At 43.9% G+C, this 16,298-nt stretch overlaps 1 protein-coding gene across 3 annotated transcripts in view; it reads right to left on the bottom strand.

Moving 5' to 3' along the window:
* Positions 1-2,781: 2,781 nt before the first annotated feature.
* LOC115156781 (rab effector MyRIP) overlaps positions 2,782-16,298 on the bottom strand; it is a 55,731-nt gene continuing 42,214 nt past the window's right edge. The window contains exons 6-16 of one of the 3 annotated variants that reach the window (XM_029704458.1): positions 14,558-14,655; positions 14,392-14,472; positions 14,165-14,320; positions 13,797-13,944; positions 11,147-11,760; positions 8,825-11,026; positions 8,156-8,341; positions 6,506-6,667; positions 6,326-6,388; positions 6,006-6,101; positions 2,782-3,867 (exon numbers count right to left, since the gene is read on the bottom strand). In XM_029704458.1, coding sequence (XP_029560318.1) covers positions 3,844-3,867; positions 6,006-6,101; positions 6,326-6,388; positions 6,506-6,667; positions 8,156-8,341; positions 8,825-11,026; positions 11,147-11,760; positions 13,797-13,944; positions 14,165-14,320; positions 14,392-14,472; positions 14,558-14,655 — 3,830 coding nt within the window. In that variant the 3' untranslated portion in view covers positions 2,782-3,843. The remainder of the gene's footprint in view (positions 3,868-6,005; positions 6,102-6,325; positions 6,389-6,505; positions 6,668-8,155; positions 8,342-8,824; positions 11,027-11,146; positions 11,761-13,796; positions 13,945-14,164; positions 14,321-14,391; positions 14,473-14,557; positions 14,656-16,298) is intronic. The other 2 variants (XM_029704459.1, XM_029704460.1) reach the window with 2 other exon arrangements.

Here is a 16,298-nt window from a genome sequence, read left to right as displayed (position 1 = left end):
AGCTGTGGTCCTTGTCTCGTCTGAGATCGGCTTTAACTGCAGCTGGTGTAGCGGACAGCAGAGGTAAACAGTGCAAGTCCAAGTAAAGGTCATTGCCATTTGTAGGTACAGAATACACTGGAATGTTGTTGTGAAGAACCCAAAAGAAGAAAATACCAACCTATCTCTCCCATATCAGCCCTGTGTGTTCTCATAATTCCTGTTCTCTCCTAATCAGGTGCTCCAGTGGCTTCGACAGACATCGCCAGGACTGGGTAGACAGAGGCTGCCCTGAAAAGAAACTGAACAATTCACTATTCAATTCATTCGTTTTCTTCTGCTTCAAGGAAACTAATTCAAAACTGGAAACCAATTCCCACCGTCTTGGTTTTACAGGGGGAAAAACAAAGCTGAGTTCAGATGGTTCACACCAACACCAGCACCACACCACCTTACATTGTTACTCTCACTCACACTACAACCACTCCAGTTGCTATGACAACCACAGTGAGACAACGGACCGCCACTTTCGTCGCCACGACTACCTCCACCACCACAACTACTACTACAACCAGACCCAGCACCACGGTATCCACCGCCCTGCCCTTCACCAGTGCTCCTCCAGTGTGTTAGTAGCACCACATACCTGGCACACTTTCTGACCAACGCATTCTCCCCAAAGCGTGCACTAGTTTTATTCCTCCTCATGGATTCACTGTAAAAGGACTGAATTGTGTGAAAATCTCTCGTGTGAAAATGTGTCTATGCTTGCCAAAGCCAATCCAAAGCTTCTAAACCCATGATGTGAAGTAAAAGAGTGCACACTCCAGGGAGACAAGTATACAATAGGAGTTGGGCTGAGGTTTGTGTTTAGCTCTGGCTGCTCAGGGACGTAGTGATGGCGACGGTATGCCTCTATATGTGGCTCTGGTGTGAACATTGACTGCAGCCCTCTGACTTGCCATGAATTGATCACTAGGTGTCCAAACAAATCCTTTACCCATCTGTATGTACTTTTGTTCTTTCAGATCACACAAAGAAGTGGTTGCCAATCCTATTCTAATGAATAATGCATATGATCACGATAGGCAGGGCGTGCACTTTTAGGACTATTCCATTGGTTCCATTAGGCTGGGCAAGCAATAAGCAAGCGCACCGAAAGTACTTGAATGAACGCCAATATTATTTTGACCCAGATCTGAGCGACAGCCCAGCAAACGGAACATTCCTACAATGTTAGGTAACGACCCAACTTGTCCCCCTCCACAACACATCTCATTTTATTTAATTTATGCTAAACACATTGTGACATTTAGGACCTTCATCAGACAGAACATCAGATATTGCTTATGCCTACATGGAGTAGTTACACATTTTAGGGATGCCTCTCTTACACAGTTGTTTGTGCACAAACCTCCTTTCATTTCTGTGCTTCCCCCAGAGGCGGCTGGTAGACTGGCCTGCTATAAAGCTGACGTTCTGTCACAGCTCGCGGAACCCTGCATACTCCGAGGTGGTACGCAGGCCGCTGGAGAAGGACGGTGTGGTGGTCATCGACCCCAAACAAGCGCTCATCATCTCTGACCGAGATCTCAGGGAGAGCTTTATGGACGGCAAGGACAGTTTCATTGACCCCGACCAGAGAATACGCTTCGTGTCAGACCAGTGCTGACTGGAACTAACCGGATCTGACCAGAACTAACCAGACCTGACCATTCAGGGGGCTTTGGGGAGGAACTAGTATTTTATACTGTGGAAGGAGAATGTATGCTTCCGCTACCTCGCAGTCCAACCAAGGTGTAAGAAACTGGTACTTTCTACGGTGGAAATAAGATTGTATGCTATCGCTACCTTGCAGTCTAGTGAAGGTGCGTGAATAGAGGAACAGACAGAGTTTGTGAGACCAAATTCAGACACTTGGAGGACAAATTGAAGTTTGTGAAAAAAAACAACACGCTTTGGCCTTCTTCAGTTCTTCCATGGAAGAACTGTGTCGAGAAATTTATTCAATTACCTTTTATTCAGCATATGACAACCTCCAGGTTGATTTAAAAAGCAATGAACAATATAAGCTAAGAATGTCATCAGCATGATGACCAGGTTTTGTTTTCCTGGTGGACTACACTACTGCAGCCTACTGGAGATGGAAATGGCGGTGCCACAGGAGAGTCTCATGCCTATGCAGAGTTGACTGAACTCAACGACAGTGACAGAAAAAGCTGGAACAATGTACTAATGATTCTCTTCTCATTTGTGTGAGAATGCTGTGACTGCAGAGGACTGGACACAAAATCAATTCAACTGGACAGACGAATTGACCTATTCCTCTCAGGTCATTAAGTGATGTTTACTATAATGCATACCTTAGTGAAGGGGATGAAGGTAGGATGCTGTCGAATGTCTATGGAAAACAAAGGCAGGAGCACTGCTTGAGGGAAACAAGTGGATGTTAAAGGAAGCACTCACTGGAACATAAACTGTTGAATGTTTGTTTCCATAAAGATGGATTTTACTTCTCCAGAAGCCCTATGTGCAGATCCTCGGCTCCATCAACACAGGTGGAATGTCAGACAGTGGTGCCACTTCCTCCTCTCAAAAACCCAAACAAACGTCTTTCCCCATCTCTTTAACCTGAAAGGTTAGGCAAGCTCTGTGTGTGTGTGAATCTCAAGATTGATTACTTCAATGGCTTTAGTTCATGACTTTGTTCCCACACTTGTAATAGTGGAAGACAAGTAGCTAGCCTTCACATTGAAATGTCTGTCTGTAGGAGTCTGTAGGAGCACAATGATAAGCCATAAGTAATTGAATTATTATTTTATTGTGCACCATAATTTACAATGTAAAATCAAACATCAAATGTACAAGGTTAGAAATAACTAACGACCATAGACCTTTAATGTGGGACTTTCTGTTTACCTGAAAATCCAAAATGATGTATTACGCATATTCAACAGATACTTAACATTAGACAAATCATTGATGATTAAGGATGTAATTTGGCACTTTTTGCAATAACTATCTCATATGTAATTCTTCCCATTACAATGATAGACTATTAAACATGTTAAAAGGCCCAGTGCAGTCAAAAAAGTGATTTTCATGTCTTTTATATATGCATTTCCACACAGATTGGAATAATACTGTGAAAATAATGATAATGCACTTTTAGTGTAAAGACTGTTTAAAAAGAACACCTGCAATTTCTGCCTGTTTTTGTGGGATGGAGTTTAGACCTGCCTGGTGGCATCACCAGGTGGTAAATTAGTTAATAGACTGATAGGAAATAACAGCTAGTTTTCTGTTTTCTCCACTCCCACACAGCCCAAGCTAAATTCTTGCTTGAGAAATTGCTCTTTGCTAAGAAGCTATTTTTGTTTGTTTTAAATTCAAATGGTAAAAAAAAATTATCACAGTTAGGTACTTAATTGTTTCCCAGAAATGATTTTACGTTGAGATAAAAATGGCTTTAATTGTTAAAACAATCAGTAGTATTAATCACAGCTTTCAGCCAGGAGCAACACAGCTTGTTAGTGTCCGTTCTCTTCATTACCTTATATGGCTATATGGTTACTGATTGGTTAAAAGGTCCAATAATAAAGAAATTATTGACATGATATTTATTATAAATAGTCTATACGAAACCATCTTTGTTTTTAACTTCATCCATTTTTTTTTTTACATACATATGTACTATTTTCATCTCATTATAAAAAAATCTACAACTCTCGTATATGTCCACAGTGCCAAAATTAGTGGTAATACTGTCAACCTGTACTCGACATTGTCCTGATGGTTGGTTAAAGGCAGGTAGCACTGGTGTGAGGGGAAGCTAGGGGTCATGACAGGGGTCAACATGCCTGATCAGTCTGGCTTAGGTTTCTTTATCTGAAAAAAGATAAGGCATGTGGGTCAAAATACAGAACATATACAGTATGAGACCACACACTATTGAATACAGGAACGAATGTGATTGCAGTACATGTGTGACTATCATGGCATACAGCATATATATAATATACACTGGTACAATATATATATATATATATATATATATATATATATATATATATATATATATATATACATACATACACAGTACCAGTCAAAAGTTTGGACACACCTGCTAATTCAAGGGTTTTTCTTTATTTTTTATATTTTCTACCTTGTAGATTAATAGTGAAGACATCAAAACTATGTGTTATAAAATATATTTATATTTGAGATTATTCAAAGTAGCCACCCTTTGCCTTGATGACAGATTTGCACACTCTAGGTATTCTCTCAACCAGCTTCATCAGGTAGGAATGCATTTCAATTAACATATGTGCCTTGTTAAAAGTTAATTTGTGGAATGTCATTCCTTCTTAATGTGTTTGAGCCAGTCAGTTGTGTTGTGACAAGGTAGGGGTGGTATACAGAAGATGGTCTTTTACCAAAAAGGGCTAAGTCCATATTATGGCAAGAGCAGCTCAAATAAGCAAAGAGAAATGACAGTCCATCATTACTTTAAGACACGAAGGTCAGTCAATACAGAACATTTCAAGTTTCTTCAAGTGCAGTTGCAAAACCCATCAAGGGCTATGATGAAACTGGTTCTCATGAGGACCGCCACATGAAAGGAAGACCCAGAGTTACCTCTGCTGCAGAGGACAAGTTCATTAGAGTTACCAGCCTCAGAAATTGCAGCCCAAATAAATGCTTCAAAGTTCAAGTAACAGACACATCTCAACATCAACTGCTTAGATAAGACTGCCTGAATCAGGCCTTCATGGTCGAATTGCTCCAAAGAAACCACTACTAAAGGACAACAATAAGAAGAAGAAACATGAGCAATGGACATTAGACTGGTGGAAATCTGTCCTTTGGTCTGATGAGTCCAAATTTGAGATTTGTGGTTCTAACCACCGTGTCATTGTGAGATTCAGAGTAGGTGAACGGATGATCTCCGCATGTGTGGTTCCCACCATGAAGCATGGAGGAGGTGGTGTGAGGGTGCTTAGCTGGTGACACTGTCAGTGATTTATTTAGAATTCAAGGCACACTCTCTTCTATTAGTCTACAATAGAACAAAAAATAGTAAAAAACAAATTAATAGTAAAAATAAAGAAAAACCCTTGAATGAGTAGTTGTTTCTAAACTTTTGACTGGATTATGGTTCATTGTTTACCTAGCTAGCTAGCTAATGTTAGCTGGCTGGCTCGCTGGGTAACATTACATGTATGATCTTATTATTCATAGCTCAGAGTAATTTGCTTGGCTAGATATAGCCTAATGTTAGCTAGCTAACATTGAACCTTGTTGGTGCGCTCTGAATGCTCCAAGAGCGAAATGCTCTGAATTAACGAACGGACAATCTGACAGCACAGTTGCAGTCACCAACACTCTGGATAACAGCTCTGCTAGGGCAAGTAATGTTAAGTGAGCTGTTCTCTCATTTGTGTCTGGAAGTAGCTAACAAGTTAGCTTGGGTGCTTGACTGCTGTTGTTTGCACAGAATGCTCGGATCAACCCTTAAAGAGATGGGTGGGGCTATTGCTTAAGAGGGTGTGAACGATGCTGAATGGGTGTAGACAAAGACTCCAGTAGTAGTACCAAAACATTCAAAGGCCATTTTCTCAAAAGTGAGTTTACAAGTTTATCAATGATCAAAGCAGAATGACTTTCCCACTGTTCTCAACTGTAATGTATAATAAACCATTTTGTAGCTCTGAGTCTCTACTTGTATCCAATGTAAAAAACACATTTCAAATTTTGCTACATAAGACTGATTTGAGCTGGCTGGTCACATATCTCTAACCCTTCAAGGGTGGAGCAAGTAGTCGCCTCCTCTCTGCCATGACGAGACCAACATTTGTGGCTGCAGAGAGTCACGTGACACTTGATAAGTTGTTGTTCAAAAATCACAAGATAAGTTTATAATTGTTAGTGAGTGACAAGTAGGGCCAGGAGTTTTTCCTGACCACATGACCTGACCAGGTAAAACTCCTGGTCCTAGTGCTAAGTGACCTGGTCTGGTCCAGTACCTTAGGCTGTTTCTTGGGCTTAGTGAAGCGGTTCTGTGGGACCACGTTGAGACCTGCATTCTTCAGAGCTGTGATCCTGGCTGCAATGTCCGACACCTACAACAAAATACGTAACATTAACATGAATTTTCTCTCACTCAGATCAACTTAAAAGGACTTAAAAACACAATTGAATGTATATGTTTTTATGTTTTCAGGCAAATATCCACATTATGGACATCTTTCTAATTCTTTCTTTCAAACATTTTATTTGATAGTTTCATTATGTGACAATCACCAACATTCAAACATACAATTTTCTAATTCTAATGTCATCATACCCGAGGTAAAACCAGAGGTAAAATCCCCCGCTTTCTCCTTTTTTCCAAAGCAAAAGTCTGCGTCTGAAATGCCACAAAGGGCTCGGGTCAAAAGTCGTGCACTACATAGAGAATAGGGTGCCATTTTGGACACTAACTAGCTAGCTATGAGACACAGAGGGCATCCAGACTTGAACACACCTGGAGGTCAGACTGATGCACCTGGGCGGCAGCCGATGCCACCTGCTCCTCCAGGTAGGACAGCTCCAGGTCAGAGGTGGCATCGCCTATGGCCCGGGCACACTCCTCCAGGTCGTCCAGCTCCGCCTCCAGGCCGTACGCCGTGCCCGCCGCCACATACACCTGAATGGCACAATTCATTTGGTGCAGACAGATAGATATACTGTTGGCATTTCAGTTTTATAACATTAGCAGAGGTTAGCATCACAGTGTTCTTGAACCCACAGGGACTGTGAAATACAGTGCCTTCGGAAAGTATTCAGAACCCTTGATTTTGAGACGTAACAGCCATATTCTAAACTGGATTAAAAAAAAAATCCTTAGCAATCTATACACACACAGTACCCCATAATGACAAAGACAAAACAGGTTTTTTGAAATGTTTGCTAACTTATTAAAAATTAAAAACAAGTATTCCAACCCATTGCTATAAGACACGAGATTGAACTCAGGTGAATCCTGTTTCCATTGGTAAATAAAATTAATTGGACATGATTTGGAAAGGCACACACCTGTCTATATAAGGTCCCACAGTTGACAGTGCATGTTAGAGCAAAAACCAAGCCACGGGTCAAAGGAATTGTCCGTAGAATTCCGAGACAGGATTGTGTCGAGGCACAGATCTGGGGAAGGGTACCAAAAACTGTCTGCAGCATTGAAGGTCCCCAAGAACACAGTGGCCTCCATCATTCTTAAATGGAAGAAGTTTGTAACCACCAAGACTCTTCCGAAACTGAGCAATCGGGGGAGAAGGGCCTTGATCAGGGAGGTGACAAAGACCCCGATGGTCACTCTGACAGAGTTCTAGAGTTCCTCTGTGGAGATGGGAGAACCTTCCAGAAGGACAACCATCTATGTAGCACTCCACTAATCAGTCCTTTATGGTAGAGTGGCCAGACGGAAGCCACTCCTCAGTAAAAGGCACATGACAGCCCACTTGGAGTTTGCCAAAAGGCACCTTAAGACTCACAGTCCATGAGAAACAAGCATCACGTCTGGAGGAAACCTGGCACCATCCTTACGATGAAGCATGGTGGTGGCAGCATCATGCTGTAGGGATGTTTTTCAACAACAGAGACTGGGAGACTAGTCAGGATCGAGGCAAAGATGAACGGAGCAAAGTGCAGAGAGATCCTTGATGAAAACCTGCTCCAGAGCCCGGACTTGAACTTGATCGAACATCTCTGGAGAGACCTGAAAATAGCTCTGCAGCAACGTTCCCCATTCAACCTGACAGAGGTTGAGAGAATCTGTAGAGAAGAATTGGAGAAACTCCCCAAATACAGGTGTGCCAAGCTTGTAGTGTCATACCCAAGAAGACTCGAAGCTCTAATCACTGCCAAAGGTGCTTCAACAAAGTACTGAGTAAAGGGTCAGAATACTTATGTAAATGTAATATTTCAGTTTTTTCATTAGTAATACATTTGCAAAAATGTCTGTTTTGATTTGTCATTTTGGGATATTGTGTGTAGATTGTAGAAAAACAATTTAATACATTTTAGAATAAGGCTGTAACCAAACAAAGTGTGTGAAAAAGTCAAGGGGTCGGAATACTTTCCAAAGGCACTGTGTGTTAAAGGTTATACAGACACAAAGACAGACAGGTCTTACGTTCTCCTCCAGTCTGCTGAGTTGTTCGTCCAGCTTCTTGGTGTCAGTGTTGGGGGGTAGTGAAGGGGTGTAGGGAGGAGAACAAGCGTAGTCACCCCCTTCCACCCCCTGGAGTAGATCCTCTGTCGCATTCAACACCGTCAGCACCTCAGTGGTGATATTGCGCAGTGACATCGCCGAGTACCTCTGCACACACGCAATTGGATTTACACAGGTTTTATGCAATCCCTAAATGCCTACGGTCCCTGTGTGGCACACATCCATTTATGTGAGAATAACCGTTTTAGACAAGCAGAGAAGAGCCAAAGAGTCAAGAGAAAGAAAGAGTGTTTGACTGGTTGACTGCGTATAGCGCTACCCCTGTTGCCCAAAGCACGGTCAAGTTATCAGTTTGCCATCGCACCTGCTGTAGCAAAGCGGAAAAAGAACTGGAGTGTGTTTTCTAGGTCCTAATTGTTAGGACTATCCTAACACAGAGTAATGGAATGAGGGAGGATAGAGGGGGGAAAAAGAAAGGGAAAGTAGAATGGCATAGAGGAGCAAGCACAGAGTTAGTGTTACAGCTGTTAGTTGCTTTGAGGTTAGAAATGTCGAAAGGGTAGATCCACAGAATTACATAGCAATTTAGGCATCTCTATGGGTAAAGCTAGGTGTTTTTTCGTTTCTTACATTCTGGATCTCCTCTGAAGACAGTATCTCCTCCTGAACACAGGGGGCGCTCTCTTCTGGGTCCTTAGAAACTGAGAGCAACCAAACTTTCTCATCTGTATTCTTCTCAAAATTCTCCCCTTCTCTTTCCCCAAAATCATCCATCTCCTCCTCGCTTGTTTGCTCCTCTACCTCCCCACCTTCATATCCCCCTCTTTCTACTCCCTTGCTCTCTTCTTCCAGGTCTCGGGATGTCTCGCTCTTTGTCTGGTCTGATACTTGTTCCTTTCTCTCATCTAAATTCTGTGGTAGGATGCTGTTATGGGTCTCTGTTTCAGTCTGCTCATCTTTCTCTCGAGCCTCTTTCTCACCTCGCTCCACGACACGCTCTACTGTCTTATCCGAACTGTCCCTTTCTCTTTCCTTCCCTCCAGCCTTCTCTTGAGGTTTGACTCCAGTCTTATCTAAAGTGCCAAATCTGTCTGACAGCTGTTCTAACATTAGCATCTCATTAATTAGATATTCATCCATCTCTTCTTCTTTCTTAAACTCGCTTTCTCTAACCTTTGTTTGGTTCCTATCCTCTTCTCTCCCTTCTCTTTCGGGGTCCGCCACCATCTCTCCATCCATCTCTACCTCCATCCCACCCAGTGTGTGCTCCAGGTTGCTGATTATTTGGTCAAACATCACCTCTTCCTCCACAGTGTCCACACTTTCTGTTGTTTCTCGCTCTCTTCCTCCCACTTCTGTCTCTCCCATCCCTCCTTCCACCTTTCTCTCTGCTTCCCCTGCCCTCTTTCCTTCCTTCCCTCCTTCAAACATCCTCTCCATCATCCTCTGTACCTTCATGACTCCCTCTTCCTCTACCTTTGTGTCCATCTCTTCGCTTTGCAGCTCTCCCTCTTTCTCACTTTCATCCTCAAAGTCAAAGAGTCTGACATCTAGTTCTCCGATGCTATCTCTCCTCTCCTTGTTCATCATCCTCCCTTCCACCTCCATCCCCCCCAGGTACCAGGGCTTCTCTCTCACCCTCTCCACCTGTACCCTCCTCTTCTCTCCCTCCATCTCTCCCCATCTCTCTCCATGCCACTTTCCCTCCATTTCTCCACATCTCTCTCTGACCCAGTCTGCCACTCTATTGGACAACTTAATTCTGTCTCCTTTGCTCCCCTCTTCCCTCTCTCCCTTGTTCTTTCCCACTCTATCCAGTTCGTCTTCCGTAGAGGAGAATTGGGAGGCGCTAACGAGACTGGCCAGATCTCTCAACTTGGAGGTCAGTTCCTCTTTATCTCCCTCCATCTCCCACAGTGCCTCAGCGTCTATCTCCTCCCGCTCGCCACCCCCTTCTCCTCCTCTCTCCTCCCTCCCTTTCTCCATCTCTTCATCATAGAGACCCACTCTATCCAGCTCGTCCTCTGTTGATGACAACTGCGCATCATTGACCTGTCTAGCCAGTCTGCACCGTTTGTATGTTAGCTCTTCCTTCTCTCCCTCCCTCTCTCCTTCTCCCTGTTCCTCCATCTCTCCATCGCTGACACCGACTCGGTCAAGCTCTTCCTCTGTTGATGAGAAATGTGTGACTTGGCTAGCCAGCATACGCAACTTTACGGTGTGCTCCTCTCTTCCTTCTCTCTCCCTCTTTTTTGTCCTCTCCTCCACCCGCTCTCTCTCCCATTCTCGCTCAACCCTACCCACTCTGTCCAACTCATCTTCAGTGGATGAGAATTCTGTGCCTCTGACCTGACTAGCTAGCTTGATTAGTGTTGACTTCAGCTCTCCTCCTCCATCTCCCTCCCTTTCTTTTGTCCTCTTCTCCTCCTCACCCTCTCCCGCTCTCCCTCCTTCCATCTCGATTTCTATATGCCATAACTGCTCCTCCTCCTGAGTTCCTTCTCTCCTTCCCTCCCTTCCTCCCTCTTCCTCTCCTGATCTGTCCAGTTCGTCCTCAGATGATGAGAGGTGTGCGAGGCCGACTTGGCTGGCCAGCTCTCTCAGTCTGATGGTCAGTTCCTGCTCAAGATTGATGGTCACTCCCATGGTCCCTCCTCCCTGGCCCTTAGGGGCCCCGCAGCCGGGGGCCTCCCCCTCAGGACCCAGGGGTTCAGGGGTCAGTGACCTGGAGGTCAAGCCACCATCCAAAGTCAGAGTGTCTGCACCAGATTGGCTGGTCTTTTTCACACTTAGTTTCTTGGCCAGGGCATCCAGTAGCATGCTGCTATTCTCCTGTTAACAGCAGATAGAAGACATAGAAGCTATCAGAGAAATAAAATGGATGTCCAACATGATAAGGGGAATAAGTGAAATTGAGGTCATAAGTGAAAGTGACAGACTGTCTCGCTTTACCTCTCCTCTTCCCTCCCCCTGATCCTTCTTAGTCCTCTTCCTCCTTCGCGTCCTCCTGACTTTGCACCCCTCCTCCAGCTCATCAGCCCCGCTGCTCTCAGCCTCCTTCCCCTCAGGGTTAAAGTTCACGTCGAAGATGCCCGGCCGGGACGACCGACGTGAAGAGGGGGTGCACCGGTGCTCCACGGGCACCTTTCTCTTCAGGACGGTGAGCAGAGGCTTCTGGGGCTTCGGCCCTTGACCTCGAATCTGATCTTCTCCTACCTCAGATTCAGAGTTGAGGGTGTCCGTGCTGGAGTGGTGGTCCAGCAAGGGTGAGGGGAGGCTGTGCTGCTGATCGGCAGAGGCCTGGGCATCTGGTGCCTCTGACCCCTGGTTGTTGTTGGCTTTTGTCATTTTCCTGCGTATCTCCAGCAGGGCGGCGCCCCAGGCCCCCTCTCCCCCCTCGGCGTCGTCTGAGCCCATCTCATCGTAGGCGGAGATCACACCGGACTCCTTCTCCAAAACGCTGAATACCAGTGACTTCCTCTTGGTCAGCAGGCTGGGCCGAGACAGCTGTGTGCTCTGCTGGGCGATCCAGTTCCCGTCTGGGCTCTTCAGCACTGAGGACGCACCTCCGGACACACACACATCAGGGTAGACAGATGCCACACACACACACACACACACACACACACACACACACACACACACACACACACACACACACACACACACACACACACACACACACACACACACACACAGCAGACAGGCAGACAGGCAGACACACAAACACAGGGGAGGATGCCTTTAGCCACCAGTCTTTTACTACAGTACATCAATAATAGGTAATTTTGTGTGTTTGCTTTCCCCTTATTGAACTGTATAAAGTTGCATGTATGTACAGTGCCTTGCAAAAGTATTCATCCCCCTTGGCGTTTTTCCTATTTTGTTACATTACAACCTGTAATTTAAATTGATTTTTATTTGGATTTCATGTAATGGACATACACAAAATAGTCCAAATTGGTGAACTGAAATTTAAAAAATTACTAAAAAACAAGAAAAGTGGTGCGTGCATATGTATTCACCCCCTTTGCTGTGAAGCCCCTAAATAAGATCTGGTGCAACTAATTACCTCCAGAAGTCACATAATTAGGTAAATAAAGTCCACCTGTGTGCAATCTAAGTGTCACATGATCTGTCACATGATCTCAGTATATATACACCTGTTCTGAAAGGCCCCAGAGTCTGCAACCACTAAGCAAGGGGCACCACCAAGCAGGCGGCACCATGGAGACCAAGGACATCTCCAAACAGGTCAGGGACAAAGTTGTGGAGAAGTACAGATCAGGGTTTGGTTATAAAAAAATATCCAAAACTTTGAACATCCCACGAAGAATATGTCACCACAACAAACCTGCCAAGAGAGGGCTGAACACCAAAATTCACAGACCAAGCAAGAAGGGCATTAATCAGAGAGGCAACAAAGAGACCAAAGATAACCCTGAAGGAGCTGCAAAGCTTCACAGTGGAGGTTGGAGTATCTGTCCATAGGACCACTTTAAGCCGTACACTCCACAGAGCTGGGCTTTACAGAAGAGTGGCCAGAAAAAAGCCATTGCTTAAAGAAAAAAATAAGCAAACACATTTGGTGTTAGCCAAAAGGCATGTGTGAGACTCCCCAAACATATGGAAGAATGTACTCTGGTCAGATGAGACTAAAATTTAGATTTTTGGCCATCAAGGAAAACGCTATGTCTGGCGCAAACCCAACACCTCTCATCACCCCGAGAATACCATCCCCACAGTGAAGCATGGTGGTGGCAGCATCATGCTGTGGGGATGTTTTTCATCGGCAGGCACTGGGAAACTGGTCAGAATTGAAGGAATGATGGATGGCGCTAAATACAGGGAAATTCTTGAGGGAAACCTGTTTCAGTCTTCCAGAAATTTAAGACCGGGACGGAGGTTCACCTTCCAGCAGGACAATGACCGTAAGCATACTGCTAAAGCAACACTCAAGTGGTTTAAGGGGAAACATTTAAATGTCTTGGAATGGCCTTGTCAAAGCCCAGACCTTAATCCAATTGAGAATCTGTGGTATGACTTAAAGATTGCTGTAAATCAGCAGAACCCATCCAACTTGAAGGAGCTGGAGCAGTTTTGCCTAGAAGAATGGGCAAAAATCCCAGTGACTAGATGTGCCAAGTTTATAGAGACATACCCCAAAAGACTTGCAGCTGTAATTGCTGCAAAGGGTGGCTCTACAAAGTATTGACTTTGGGGGGGTGAATAGTTATGCACCCTCAAGCTTTCTGTTTTTTGTCTTATTTCTCGTTTATTTCATAATGAAAAATATTTTTAATCTTCAAAGTGGTAGGCATGTTGTGTAAGTTAAATGATACAAACCCCCCAAAAAATCCATTTTAATTCCAGGTTGTAAGGTAACAAAATAGGAATAATTCCAAGGGGGGTGAATACTTTCGGAAGCCACTGTATTGTATCTTGAAACTGTAATTGTCTAGGACATGGAAGACAAGCGAATAAATAATTGAGAAAAAAAAGTGTAATTTTGAAAATGACTAAACTAGGTGTGTGGAAAGACTGTTGTAATGGTGCGTGTGAATAATGACTAGCAGAGTTGCGGTGGCCAGCAGGGTCTTACTGGAGTTGTCCAGGCGGTCAACACTCTTCCAGTTTGCCAATCCTGCCGCTCCTCCCTCCTTTTTCAGCCCCTGCTGAGAGTCCTGGGAAACCCCAGAGCACTGCATCATAACGTTGTCATCCAGCAGCGAGAAGGCAGAGTGAGACCGCTGAGACAAATACAAATAATGAAATAGTTGAAATAGTAAATATAATCAACATAGGCCACACTATATATATATATATATGTTCTGTACTGGTCTTATGTGACAGACTGGGTTTTTAACCTGGGTTGACTGCATGCCGCAGTTAGACATCTGAGCTAAAGCCTAGGCAAGGCTACTGATCACGTAAGGTAGTTCCCTGAACCACCTTACACTCCATACTAACCCATATAGAGGCCTTGGCGCGGGCTGATGTGGTGCGGGAGATCTTGGAGCTGGGGGAGCTTGATGCCAAGGGCTGGTCACCACTCTGGTTGTCGGGGAGCCAGTCCAGGTCATAGTCTGGCTTCATCTCAGCTAGGTTCTTCCTCCGCCGGATGATCTAGCATGAAATAAACTGAGTTGAATTAAATTGTATTGAAATTAATTGAAATTAAATTAAATTGGACGTACTTTCTGCACAATGGTTGTGGTCAGTTCCTCAATCAGCTCTTCTCTGTGGTCTCGCAGATACATTGCCTCGCTCTGCTTGTCCTAACCAGAACAACAACAAAGTCAGCCAGACAGTCAATAAGATGTTTACTGTTTTTAGACAACTCCATCCTGCAGAGTATGTTACCTGACTGTCGGTGTGTCCCTCTGCCTTGGCGATGGCCTCGTCGATGGCCTCCTCTGCCACCCTCAGTGCCACCGTTAGGGTCTCTGCCATGCTGTGCTCTGAAAAGGGATGGGGACATAACCAAGAGGTTTCTTTAGATTAAAGTCTGTCTTGCTATACACACACCAGCCAGCAGAGGGCGGTAGTACTTAGTGTTTTGTTTGTCTATTTTTGGAATAATTTTTTTGTTTTTATTTATTTTTGTAATTGTTATTTTTCAGAGGGGAGTTACATGTACACAACATTTTTTTTGTGTAACCCCAATCCATTGATCCATTATAGAGATCAGTCCTTTTTGGAGCCCAGATAATTTATTTATAAATCCCATCATTAGATGATTCGGTAGCTGACCTAAGTTGTAAATATGGGGAAAAAAAGGAATTACCTGGTAATGTGAATGTATCTTTCAAATCTTGGAATGTTCTCAAACCATTACTGTCCATGATATCGGTAAGGGTCCGGAATCCACATTCGCACTACTGGGGGGATGCAAAAGGCCGCCTTCCAGATCTCAAGGCATTGTTGTGAAATATTGGAGTATGGGCATGCCATTTTGATTCCCAGTTACATTGTTTTTCAATTTTGCACCAAATAGAAAGTGTGAGCAATAGTAGCATCAAATCGTAATTGTGACGACCCTCCCACTCTGTCTGCCGTATTCTCTCTCTTTGTTCTTGTTTCCTTATTAGGATGCCGGTGGGCGGAGTTGGAAGGGTCGTCAGCTAAATGGGAAGCACCTGGGCCTGGGTGTGTCCCAGGATAAAGAGACCTCTTCCCCAGTCAAAAAAAGACTCTCTCCATGCAGACACCTTGTTGTTTTTGGTTGTGCTAGTTGTGGCTTTTTGGTTGTTTGCTTTGGCACCCTTCAACACTCTGCATTATTACATTCAGGTATGCAAAACACTCACTTACACTACTGATTACTGATTACACACACCATGGTTAATTATTTAGTTACTTTATTTAATAAATATATATTTTGACACTCCTTGTCTCCACGTTGTCTCCCTTTTGTTGCGAACTCAGAGCCGGTTCGTAACATAATTTACATTAAGGGATATATCAGTGAAGACCACCTCTTCCAGGGCAATAGGAGACATTATATTTCTCTATATACTCAACCAAGAGGCAGAATAATAATGTCTGAAACAATTTAAGATGGAGCCAAATGCTTGAGCCAGGAAATACAATTGAAAGTTTGGTAAAATATAGTCCTCCTACGTCTTTCCCTCTTTGTAAATGTACAAATTGTATCCGAGATCGTTTACCTTGCCAAAAACATTTTTATATATATATGGCTTCCCTGTGGCTCAGTTGGTAGAGCATGGGGTTTGCAACGCCAGCAGGGTGTGTGCAATGCCAGGGTTGTGGGTTCGATTCCCACGGGGGGCCAGTACAAAAAAATAAATAAACGCATTAAATGAAATGTATGCATTCACTACTGTAAGTCGCGCTGGATAAGAGCGTCTGCTAAATGACATAAATGTAAATACTGCACTATGAATTTTATCCCAATAGCCAGAAGGGGGAGCCATGGGATGCATTTAAGTACAGAAATTCAGCCATGGCAATATTCATTTTGACAACAAATATTCAGCCAGTCAAAGCAACCGGGATATCATTCCATCTACTGATGTCGGAATGAATTGATTTGAGCGTTCTGTTAAAGTTTTTGGCAATGGTTTAATCTAAAGAAGGAACT

Source organism: Salmo trutta, chromosome 21, assembly GCF_901001165.1.
Source record: "Salmo trutta chromosome 21, fSalTru1.1, whole genome shotgun sequence".
In the NCBI taxonomy this organism is placed as follows: Eukaryota; Metazoa; Chordata; class Actinopteri; order Salmoniformes; family Salmonidae; genus Salmo; species Salmo trutta.
Note: the sequence above shows the minus strand (reverse complement) of the source record. Positions and strands in the feature narration are given on the sequence as shown.